The sequence below is a fragment of the Oryzias melastigma genome, linkage group LG18, assembly GCF_002922805.2.
Source record: "Oryzias melastigma strain HK-1 linkage group LG18, ASM292280v2, whole genome shotgun sequence".
In the NCBI taxonomy this organism is placed as follows: Eukaryota; Metazoa; Chordata; class Actinopteri; order Beloniformes; family Adrianichthyidae; genus Oryzias; species Oryzias melastigma.
Window position 1 is genome coordinate 8,048,282 of NC_050529.1, and position 11,765 is coordinate 8,060,046.

Sequence of the window (11,765 nt, forward strand, 5' to 3'; positions counted from 1 at the left end):
ATTGAAATGAAGAAAATAAACATTGATATTAACAGCATGTAAAATACATAAGTATACAAAGTAATATAATTATCCCACAATTTTTTACAAGGGGTTTTGATCTTGAGGTTCTGTCACATTGTCATTACTTGACCTAGAATAACAAATAATTCAGACTTTTTTAATTATATTTTTTCCCTTGAATATATATTAAATCACCTACCAGTAACAACTCTTAGTTGTACTCCAGTGCTTGTAGCATTCTCAAACACAGTAAAAAGAGTAAATATGTATTCAGTTGATGCATAGAGAGACACCACTGTGTAAGTCACTGGTCCATCTCCTGATGCAGGAATTGCTCTCAACTCGCTGTTAAACTGCAAAATGTAGCTGGCATTGATGACCTCACTCCACTGTAGAGTAATGCTGGTATCACTTTTTTCAAGTACGTTGAAGTACTCTACATTTTGAGGAGCTGACGGTAAAGAACAAAAGCAAAATGACAGCTTTAGTATTATGTTGGACACGTAATAACAGTTAAATATAAAAAGATTTTGTGACATATCCTCTCCTTCTTAGCATTATATGCTCAACTTGGGTTTTCGACACAGACATGCCATATGTTTCTCTACGTTTATCTCAGAGTTTATTTCTCAAATCATTCTCATATGAACAAAATAAAGGATATAGAGGTTTATCAAAAAACACTACAATAAAAGCTTCTTTATTTACGTAGCCATCTTAAAAGAGCACATCAAGCTAGGTTTTTTGGTCATTTTTCCTCTGTTAGAAATTAAAAAAAAAAATAATAAATTTTTTATACTGCTCAGTGTGTGCGCCACAGTATAGGCATGGGTTGATGGTTTACCTTTTTTTGAAAAATTGAAAAACACATACAGAAAATGGTAGTAATAGAATAAACATGTCTAACATAAATATTTGATTTTTAATTTTATAAAGGTATATTCATTTGATTTTATCTATGCATTTTAAAGCCATATTTTGCAGGTTACTGCACATCACTGGTGTATCTGCAGGTGGTCTACACAAATGATATCGCAAGCAAAAGGGAATGAAAGAAAAGTATGCAGATGGCATAGTTCTGGTTGATTGTCTTAGAGAGGAAACAGTCCTGACTGAGTATCACAAAAAAGCTCCTTTGAACTGAACATAGAAAATAGACGAGCTCTGCTGTGGAAAAATTGGCTCAGCAGGATTATTGGTACCCTTACAATAATGGTCAGCCGGTGGCGCAGGTGCACTGTCTTAGACGGCCAAGGACAGTGATTGATGATAGGCTTTTCTTTACAGAATGCAGACTGTACAACAGTACAAAAATGTATCCATTTGTTAAGGTTATTAAGACTTTTTGACAATAACATGAACATTTGATTTCTTGTCTCCATATCATTCATCAAATCCAGTTTGATTTACAGTATAAAATCACAGTTTTTCTTTTTTACAGTACTTGTCCTGTCCAATAGCTGAGCAAACAGATACGAGCTGAGAGCTTCTTGTGTTGGACAGCTTTTACAGTCACACGCAACTTGTATATTTGTATAAACCCTTTGTGTATGTTATGCTAAACTTTATTTATGTTTGCATTTCTTTTTTTTTTTTTTAACTGGATGGAAAAGAGAAAGAGTGAGGTTGGGTGGGTGTGGGGGGGATACCAAAAGGAAGATTAGAGACTAAAGAGGGTAGCAACATCATAAAACCAGATGTAAATAGCTGGAATGGGCGGGGCCTGTGTGCACACACATCCAGTTGTTACAATGACAAATCTGTTTTTCTTCTCCAATAACCAAACAAATGTCTTGTATAACAAATCAGAGTAGTAAGATAGCTTCATTGCCTTTTTTTACTGTCTGCACTGCAGAAGTCCACGATGATAAAACCAACAACTGCTTGGAAATTAACCTGTTGTGTTTTTTATGTATTTTTATTTTGCATGCATATTGTTTTTATATTAATTTATATCACATTTAAGTGTGAAGTTAGCTGTTTTGTTTTGTAGAATAGCAACATTTATATTTTCATCTTTAATTGGATTAAACACTAGATTTTGTATTTGAAAATCGTATGACATTTTGCTGTAAAGCAACTCACCAGTTACTGCATTGATGTTGACTCTAGTGAGGGAAGAGCGGGATAAGAGAGTGAACGTGTACTTAGTTCCAGCAGTGAGGGATGAAACTGTGTAGTTTATTGGTCCATCTCCATCTGATGCACTGATGTTTGTCTCTGTTCCGTTAAACTGGAGAACAAAGCTGTCACTGCTGTTCCCTTTATTCCACTGCAGAGTGATGCTGGTCTCATTCTGGCTGAATGGTATGAAACCTGCATTTGGTAAAGCTGAAAAAGAAAGAAAAAAAGAGCATGTTATTTAAAGACTGTTCAACATAATGTGTATGTATTAGAGACGGTGCATTGTTAAATTATTTTAAATATAGAACACATGATGTCTAGCAGTGACAATGCAAACTGATACTCATTGAAACAAATATTTTATTGAATCTTCAAGGCTATTTAGATTATCTAAAAGGCCTAATCCTTAGCATCCATGTCTTCAGTCTGTGCTGGATTAAGACATATATGATCAGCTTCACACTGCAAGCCTGTAGTGAGTCATTCACATAAGATACATTTTGCTCTCATGGTGCGGAAGCACTCGTGGTACATGAAGTAATTTTGTACCGTTATGTGATCTTTCTCTAAAACAATTAAAGCCTTAGTCACAACTTTACTGGCTAGCTAAGTGAAAATTGGCGTACTTGTATGGGGCATACAGGAGGCCTGCACAATTGTGTATTTCTCTTTTATGATGTCTCTTGAAGTGGCAGTACAAATCTGAAGGAAACTGTGAGACATCACATTAAAGGGCCTATACCATGAAAAATAAACTTTTTGAGATTTTAAGTGTATTATCCGTTCACAGATTTCTGAGCACTGATATAAAAACCTGTGTTTTGAGCACCAGCCCTTCCCAACTCACGAAAATGAGTGGGTGAGGGCAGCCCCCTTCTAGAAAGAGTCTGCAATGTCAGCACTGTCCCCACGCTAATAGACACATCCTGTTTATCTGTTAAGCTACCAATGCTTTCATCTTAAATCCACAATACCATACATCTTCCAATTGTGTCCAGTCTTCAATAGCCACCCAGTCTAACAGGTAAATTGCATATATAGTGCAAATGAACAAATAAATAAAGTAAACATAACGAACACAACAGTAACACAAAGTTTAGCAGCCTGACAGTTTCAGGGAATAAGCTGTTTCGGAGCCTGGTGGTTCTGGATCTAAAACGTAAATGTGTGATCATTAAAATAAAAGAAAAAGAAAGTAAAAAGATTTTAATTCAAAACAAGCATAGATAAACAGTGCAGACATAAACCTTTGAATACATGTTATTTAAATGCAACTGAGAACAGGTGAGTCTTTAATCTGGATTTAAATACACTGAGTGTTTCAGCAGATCTAAGGTTTTCTGGAAGTCTGTTCCAGATCTGTGGTGCATAGAAGCTGAATGCAGCTTCTCCATGTTTAGTTCTGACTCTAGGAACTGATAAAAGACCGGATCCAGATGACCGGAGAGGTCTGGCTGGTACATACTGGGTCAGGAGGTCAGTCATGTATTTTGGTGCTAAACCATTCAAAGCTTTATAAACCAGTAACAGAACTTTAAAGTCTATCCTCTGACAGACAGGTAACCAGTGTAAAGACCTCAGAACTGGACTGATGTGGTCTACTTTCTTGGTCCTTGTGAGAACCCGAGCAGCAGAGTTCTGATTAAGCTGCAGTTTCCTGATGGATTTTTTTGGTAGTCCTGTAAAAACACTGTTACAGTAATCAAGTCGACTAAAGATGAAAGCATGCACTAGTTTCTCCAGGTCCTGCTTAGACATCAAATCTTTAATCCTTGAGATATTTTTAGATGATAATAGGCTGATTTAGTGACTGCCTTAATGTGTTTATCAAAATTTAAGTCTGTGTCTATCACTACACCCAAGTTTCTGGCCTGGTTGGTAGTTTTTAGTTGAATAGATTGAAGCTCTGTAGTGACGTCTAACCTTTTTTCTTTAGCCCCAAAGACAATAACCTCAGTTTTGTTTTTGTTTAATTGAAGTAAGTTGTGACACATCCAGTCATTAATGTCCTCAATGCATTTACCAACAGCCTGTACAGGGCCTCGGTCTCCTGGTGTCCTTCCTTGAAGGTCCAAAGCACTATACAGCCACAGAACCATTCACACATTCACAAACTGATGGCGGCTCCTACTAGTGCCAAACTTTTACCAGAGGCAATTGGGGCTTTAGTGTCTTTCCCGAGAATGCTTCGAAAAATGGGCAGGCAAGCAGTAATCTTCTGATCAGAGATTGACTGCCCTACCGCTGCACCACAACTGCGCAAGGTGTTTGTTACTGTTAGTGCTTGGCACTTTTACGCCAAAAGGCTTAAGAAAAAAATGGCAAATTCCCTTCAAGATGTGGCTGCTTTTCTCTACAAACCTCCATGAGAATGGACAACCCAATAACGTGCAGAATGAGTAAAAGACAACCCCTGTATGGGTTCAAGGGACTAAGGCCTAAACTGTGCAACAGAAAATATTTTGTATTTCAGAAATATACTGGACATACTTTTTCATCAGTAAGCACAAAATTATATACAGCCTGTGAAAAAAAATATTAACTAAACCTTCTCGCTCTGACACAATTATCCATGAAAGCAATAAAACTTAGAAATAATTCATAATGTTAATTGATAAGTACAAACTACATCATTTAAAACATTTTTCAGGAATTAAGATAATAGGAGTAAGGGTAAATATGTTTTTACAATTAAAAAAATCTGAATTTATAAACATAAAATATTTATAGAAAAAAGGAATACAGTACCTGATCCATAACAGATAAACGGTAAACTCTGGGAACAAAATTCATCCGACCATCGTCCTGAGTCACTGAAAGATGCAGCGATGCACTTCTGGTCTCCGTGGTCTGGTTGATTTTCAGTCCAATGTTCAAACACTGAGTTTCTCCCATCAGACCAAACTTTATGACGATACAGACCAAGCCAAACAAAACTACCGTTTGCCAGAATGTTGATGACATCATTTTCTGTTTGATTCTGTATGCTGTGGAATATAAAGAATCATATAAACAGCATAAAAGGGCGTGTTTCTTAGTGTGTGACATATACATTATTCATAGTTCAGTGCATCTTACCTGGCTAAATCAATAAAATTCTTTCTGCAGTATCTCTGGGCTTCCCTCCAGTTTAATGTTGCATCACCAACAACAAATGAAAGAATTCCATTTACCGTACCTGTAAATGGTTTTAAAAGGAATAACAAGACTTATATTAGAAAGATTTTCATACTAAGGTCACACAATTACAATAGTTGAAGTATTTTGTGATAGTCCCTCTCCTCTCTAACTCCCAACAGCTCAGCCTTACAGAGAAGGATTTTTTTTCTCTAATGGCTTGCTCTTAATTTATAATTACTCAGAATCTTTAAAATATATATAGTGGAAACAAAAACAGGCAGATGTATTTGGACTAAAACAATCAGAATATTTTGCATGATTTATGTCTTTACTGTTGTTTTCGCTTTTTGTCTTTTGGGAAACTAAACTTAATATATGCATATTTTCTGTTCAATTCATTTCAGTATTGAAATGAATTGAACAGAAAATATTAGGTAATAGAAAGCTTGAATCTAGAATATGGGATTTATATTAAGAAATTGTTATTAAAACCTTTTAAAAAATGTGGACAGATGTAGTAAAAAAAAAAAAAAAAAGCCCTTACCATTGTAGCACACAAATCCATGTTCTTCATTGCAGTCACGGTCATCCCAGTTGCCTCTGGATGAGTTTCCACTTTGTAATCCGACACAGTACTGTTGTCCATTCAGATTGTCAGGTTGGTTTAACTGCCAGTTCTTGAAGGTTTGCTCTCCTTCCACACAGAAGCTGCTGTCATTTAAGGACCACTTCCAGCTGTTCTCCAAGTCATCGTGTAGACCAATCCAAACCTTGCCTGTTCAAAATTAGGCTATTAAAGTTCTTTAGGGCACCAACTATCACAATAACCTTTATTTTATTTATTTTTATTGGTAAAACATCCCTTTTCAATCATAATTTGGATATTTAGCAGTCCCTATGTATGTTTGTATTATCAACACGTATTGCAAATGTAGAAATTTATATTTAAAAAAAACTCACCTGTGTAATTTAATGTGGTGTTCAGAACAGCATCAACATCAACTGTGTTCTCTATGGTGGCCAGATCAGAGTATTCACGTCTGCAGAAACTCTGAGCGTCAGTCCAGTTCAGCTCAGTGCTCACAAAGTAGAACTGGTGAGTTTGAGCAAAGGAAACACTGAACAGTGCTCCTGAAACAAAATACAATGAAGACATTTTTAATATCAATCATTTCAATACATATATTTTTTGTTAAATATACATTATTGCTTTCATTTTTTACCCCAAAATTTTTAAACAAGTTACTTTTATCTCTTTGATAGCATGGCAATTTGCAACAAAATTAACGTGGAGGTCCAATACAGACAAGAGACAAGTGGACGTTAAAAAGTAAAAAAAAAAAAAAAAAAGCATGAAAACCAGGGCGTTAACATCATCTGCTCTAACTTGCCTTAGCAGTTGCAGTGTAACAAAACAAGGAACAGAACATTAAAGTTGTCAGAACACTTGAGGGCAGCAGAATGAAGGAATAAAGTATGCCAGTAGGTACGTAAGAGTAATTCTATTCTGTTTATTTTAAAATGTTAGTAGATATTTTGTGTTTCAACTCAGGTGTTTCATAACTCAGGTGTAGTGGTGACTCGTAAAACTGAAATTTCTGTGAATAAAAAACATCCATTGGGCAAAATGTTGAAATATGGTGTAGAGTATAATGTGCGTGACATAAACATAGATAACAAAGATCCGTGAAGCGTGCCTCTTTGCATCAAATGCTATCATATCATCCTTTAGTTTTAACTGTGCAGCTCAAAATATTAATGTGAATACCAAGCATATATATACATATATATATATATATATATATATATATATATATATATATATATATATATATATATTATTAAAGTTAATTAAAGTTCAAATGAAAAAAAACTAGATTTTTTAAAAAAACTTTTTTTATGGCTACGTGAACTGCTTACATTTTTTGCTTTTTTTTTAAGATTAAAATACCATAAATGACTGTAAGTCAGTTTAGCTCCTCCCTTAAGTGAGTATTAAAAAACGTTTTACTGTAATCTTCACTCTAACCAGTCTAAGCACATTCCACTGAAAGTTTATGTAATCATGCTCAATGAAAGCATTTTTATGCCATTTTCTGTTTTCTTAGTGATGCCACATTTTTATTACACTTATGAATTAAAAAGACTTTAAAATAAGATAGATGAAGCTGTGTATAGTTTTCTAAAACGCCCCGCTGAATTATATTGCGATTTAATTCATATTTCTGGAGCCATTCCCCTTTGAAAAAATAATGGGTATATTTTACCCTTCAGATATGGTTCTTTTTTTAAAGGCTGACTTTTTTTTTAAATCTGGGTGGATGATAGCTGATACTTAGGCCAATATTAATTTGCAATATTCATTTTGGAAAAATAAACAAATATAAACGGGCAACATGTTGTCATATGCTCAATTTAAATTTTTTTTTACAGCATTTGGAAAGCCTGTAGTCTATATTTTTAATCAAACTAACCAAGACAACTTCTGCACATGTAATAGACTTATTTTTTTGTACTTTCCAATTTATTTATAACAGTTTTAAATATTCAATAGAGCAAAATTATTTATTTATTGATGTCCAATTGCCCCATAACTCACCACAACACTGAGGTCAACGGTGACGAGTGTGGACTCTGTTGGAGTTTAAAGGGAATGTAAAAGTATTTTGGGAAGGTGAGATTATTTTACTCTTCTTTTTTATTTCAACCATTCAGAGTAAGGGCATCGGACTATCAAAACAGTCTATTGTATCACTGGTCACAAACACACACTTGACTTTTTTGCTTCTTAGATTCTCTCAACCAACATTTATGCTATCATTATTATGTTTTTTCACTGACAAGCGGTGCTTTGCTTTTGGGTAGCTTTTCGTGTATCACTCACCATTTTGTAGCTTCATTCTTTCCTGCTCTAAAACTCGACTGCCCTGCTTGCTTTGCAGCTAACCCTGCTTAAGTAATTACTGGTCACCTGGGTCAGGTGTTTTCAGTCAGAGACTGGGCTCACTCAGTCCTCCTAATCAGAAATTCCTGAAGCAGGGTTATCTGCTAAACAAGCAGGGCAATAGCTCAGTAGGAAATGGGTTGGTGACACCGGCTGAAACTGCAGAACTAGGCTGCTCTCCCTATAGTCTTCAACATATTTCTTTTTATTCTTACAGACAGTCGTTTGTCACTCATCACACCTTTAACCTAATTGTGCAAGCCTCTTCACCTCTTTCCCACACGCTCTGTTTCTGCACTGTTGACTCTTAGGTCATTTACCTTCTTCACCTCTTCTTCCTGTAACATCTCCATTCAATTTGAGTCCCTCAAATTTACACAACTCTGTTTTACTGCAGCTGACCATTATTCTTTTATATTTCCAAGCAAACCATCACATAGATATTCATCTAACTGTTCACTGCAGATCACAATGTCATCTGCAAACATGATGATCCACAAAAATTCTTGTCTAATCTCATCCATCAGTCTTTCCCTCATCACAGCAAAAAAAAAGAAAAAAGGTCTAAAGCTGATCCTCAGTGCAGTCCCATCTCCACTTTAAACTCATCAAAATCTACAGCACCATTGTCTTACAGTAACACAAGTCCTGCACAATTTAAATGAATTCCAGACTCTCATAAAAAGTCAGCGCTCATCTCGCTGTATCCTGTCATGAGCTGTTTATAGATCTACAGACATAATGCCGTTCCTTCTGACTGTCTTCACATTTCTTTAGAACAAAGCAAAAATTATATATTTTGTGACGTGTTTTCTGGGGATTTAAAAAAAAATAATGTTGCTCACAAATGCTCACTTCATAAACTCAAAATTATAGATTCGTGTACATATGGGTTTGAAAAGTAGAAAAAAATGTAAAAGTATGTACCACTGTATCAATCTTACATATGACCAGCAATGCTATCTAGAATAATATCTATAATCTAGTATTTGCTGTTTGAAAAAAATGTGAATATCTGCTTATATTATATCTAAAAAACAGACAAAACATATTAAAAAGATCGAAATTAAAAATAAATAAATAAACAAACCTGTAAGTATGCAAACAAACAGCCAGAGATCCATGAGTCAAACCTTAACAAAAGAAGAATATTTTAAACTCCATGCAGTTCATTATTTATACACTTTGCATATAAAAATGTGTTAATAAAAAAGTCTGCATGCAGACATGGAAAAGAAAAAAATGGTAGTTACCATAATATTCTTTATATTTTCAATTTGAACGTATGGTGCTTCTAAGCATTCATATTCCATAAGACGGCTGTGTGGTGTTTGTTTTCTGTCATTCACAGCTCACCTTTAAAGATCTTAAGTTTGGGCGGGTCTAAGCATATTCTATCAGATAAGAACATCACAAAACAATGACTCCTGTCTGTTTTGACAGGAATGTGTTCAATCCGGTCTGAACAGCAAAGAACACTTTTTACTTCTGCTTTCTAAAGTGAAACCAACTCTCTCTTCTTCTATCATATAACACTTGATTGTCACCTGGAACTTTTTTGTGATTTACTGCACAGTTATTCAAAAGGGCATTTATGTAACAATTAAAAGAAAAAGTGGTAACCAAGCTCTAAACAAACCGTAAATTTGTTGTTTTAAGATTTCTATAGATTGGGAGAGATTTAAACCATTAAATCCACAGGTGTAAAACTGCACGCAACTGCTGATATCCTGTCTTTTTAGTAAAATAATTTGCCTTGAACTTTTTTATTGGCAAAACAAAAATGTTCTGGACAATTAGAAGCAGGTAGGACAGGGATCTAAAAAAAAACAAAAAAACAAGCAAGACGCCGACCCTCTGAGACTGCCGTCATCAAATCCAGACATTGCTATTAACCCTTGAGCTATCCTAGGCATGTATACATTAAAAGTGGGGTCATCTGGACCCCACAAGACAGTGCACCAAACTATTTTTTTTAAGGATTTTTTTTTTGTTATCTTCACTGGTGTCTGTGGCAGACATGAAATCCTCTCCACCTTTGTCATCGGAGGAATCGGTTATCATTATAGGGTGGGGTCATCTAGACTTCACAAGTTAAGGGGAGCACTTGCCATGAGACTTGTACGACCACCTCAAAGGACATCATAAAAATGGAACATACTATTGTAGTGAATTAGATCATTGTATCGTAAAGTATTTCTAAAATAAGTGTGAGTGTCAACAACACAAATACATTTACTCAGATTAAGGGAATATATTTTTTCTGAATGCAAACTACAAAAGATAAGTAACAGGTTCAGGTCCATTCTATTCAAAACCAAGAGAGCCACAACCAGCTTCATTCCCACTACAATTCGCCTGCTAAATGAAATACGATTGTAACTGATTGTTGATTTATAGTTTTTAGTGTTTTTACTGATTTTACTGGTTGACATATTTATTTATATTTGTATGCTGATGAATGTATTTTAGCAAAGTTCTGCATGTCTGGGCCTGTGCTTGTGCTGATGTTTGGTCTGCAAATGAAATTCCTAACGGATAAATAAAGTTAATTGAATTGAATTGAACTTGTTCACTACAGTTTCTCCATTAACTAACCCCAAATCTCAATTTCCCCTAGAATTCATCTCAAATTTTAAGTACAAAACAATCTCAACATTCTATATTCATGGAATAGAATAGAACAGAACTTTATTGATCTCACAAGAAAATATTTAACCTAACAATTACCGAACATTACCCTTATGCTAATCTTCATTTCAGAATCAATTGGTTTACATCAATTGTGTAAACATTTTACAACTGTAAAGTGTTTTCAACTTTAGATTCCACTGGAATTGTTATTTGCATAAACTGTTGAAGAGTTGTTTAAAGAACATCAATACTGGAGCTGAAGTGCCAGTGTTAAAGGGTTAACAATCTTAATGTTCCATTTTGGAAAAAAGTTTACTTCATTAAGTTCTTTACCCCTTCCTAGTAATGCTGTTGTTGATCGCTATAATCTCGTTATCTTTTACCAGCAGATCTGTGAACCATGTGACTTGACAGGTTGGGGCATTCTTAAGTGCAACGTCTATCTAGTCAAGTCTGCTGTTATTCTAGCAATGTACTTATGACTCACCTCAGAAAGACGTTACACTCTAATTAGATCGTTGCACGAAAAAGTCGTGCCTTCGTACTTCAAAAAGACAATCGCACAACTTTTATAGCTTATTCTTGACAAAACATTTCTTCTCTTTCCAAAAGAAAGATCTGTGCCTATGACCTTCAATGTACCACACTTGATAAGCTGATCTTTACTTTGATGTCATCTAATCATCATAACCTTTGTTTCACCAGGCAGAACATTAAGAACATTTTTTTATTTACAATGTTGGCCTAAAAATACTTAAGGGAGAAGAAAGAAAGCAAACATGTTTTAGACATAAAATTACTGATTAAGAAAACATTGTCATGACTCTTTAAAAATGTCCTTTACTCTGCGTTTAAAACCGGAGAGTGGAATCAGTTTCCAAATGCAGTATCTTTTGGTAAAAGTTCCTGTCATTTGGAGCAGCAAAACGAAAAGACATAA

The 11,765-nt window shown here is 34.9% G+C and overlaps 1 protein-coding gene across 3 annotated transcripts in view; it reads right to left on the reverse strand.

The window, feature by feature from the left end:
* LOC112156145 overlaps positions 1-9,512 on the reverse strand; it is a 41,787-nt gene extending 32,275 nt beyond the window's left edge. For all 3 annotated transcript variants that reach the window (XM_036216694.1, XM_036216695.1, XM_024288322.2), the window contains exons 1-8: positions 9,445-9,512; positions 9,282-9,324; positions 6,208-6,378; positions 5,792-6,022; positions 5,206-5,305; positions 4,876-5,114; positions 2,089-2,334; positions 203-454 (exon numbers count right to left, since the gene is read on the reverse strand). In XM_036216694.1, the coding sequence (XP_036072587.1) occupies positions 203-454; positions 2,089-2,334; positions 4,876-5,114; positions 5,206-5,305; positions 5,792-6,022; positions 6,208-6,378; positions 9,282-9,315 (1,273 nt within the window). In that variant the 5' untranslated portion in view covers positions 9,316-9,324; positions 9,445-9,512. The remainder of the gene's footprint in view (positions 1-202; positions 455-2,088; positions 2,335-4,875; positions 5,115-5,205; positions 5,306-5,791; positions 6,023-6,207; positions 6,379-9,281; positions 9,325-9,444) is intronic.
* Positions 9,513-11,765: the final 2,253 nt, after the last annotated feature.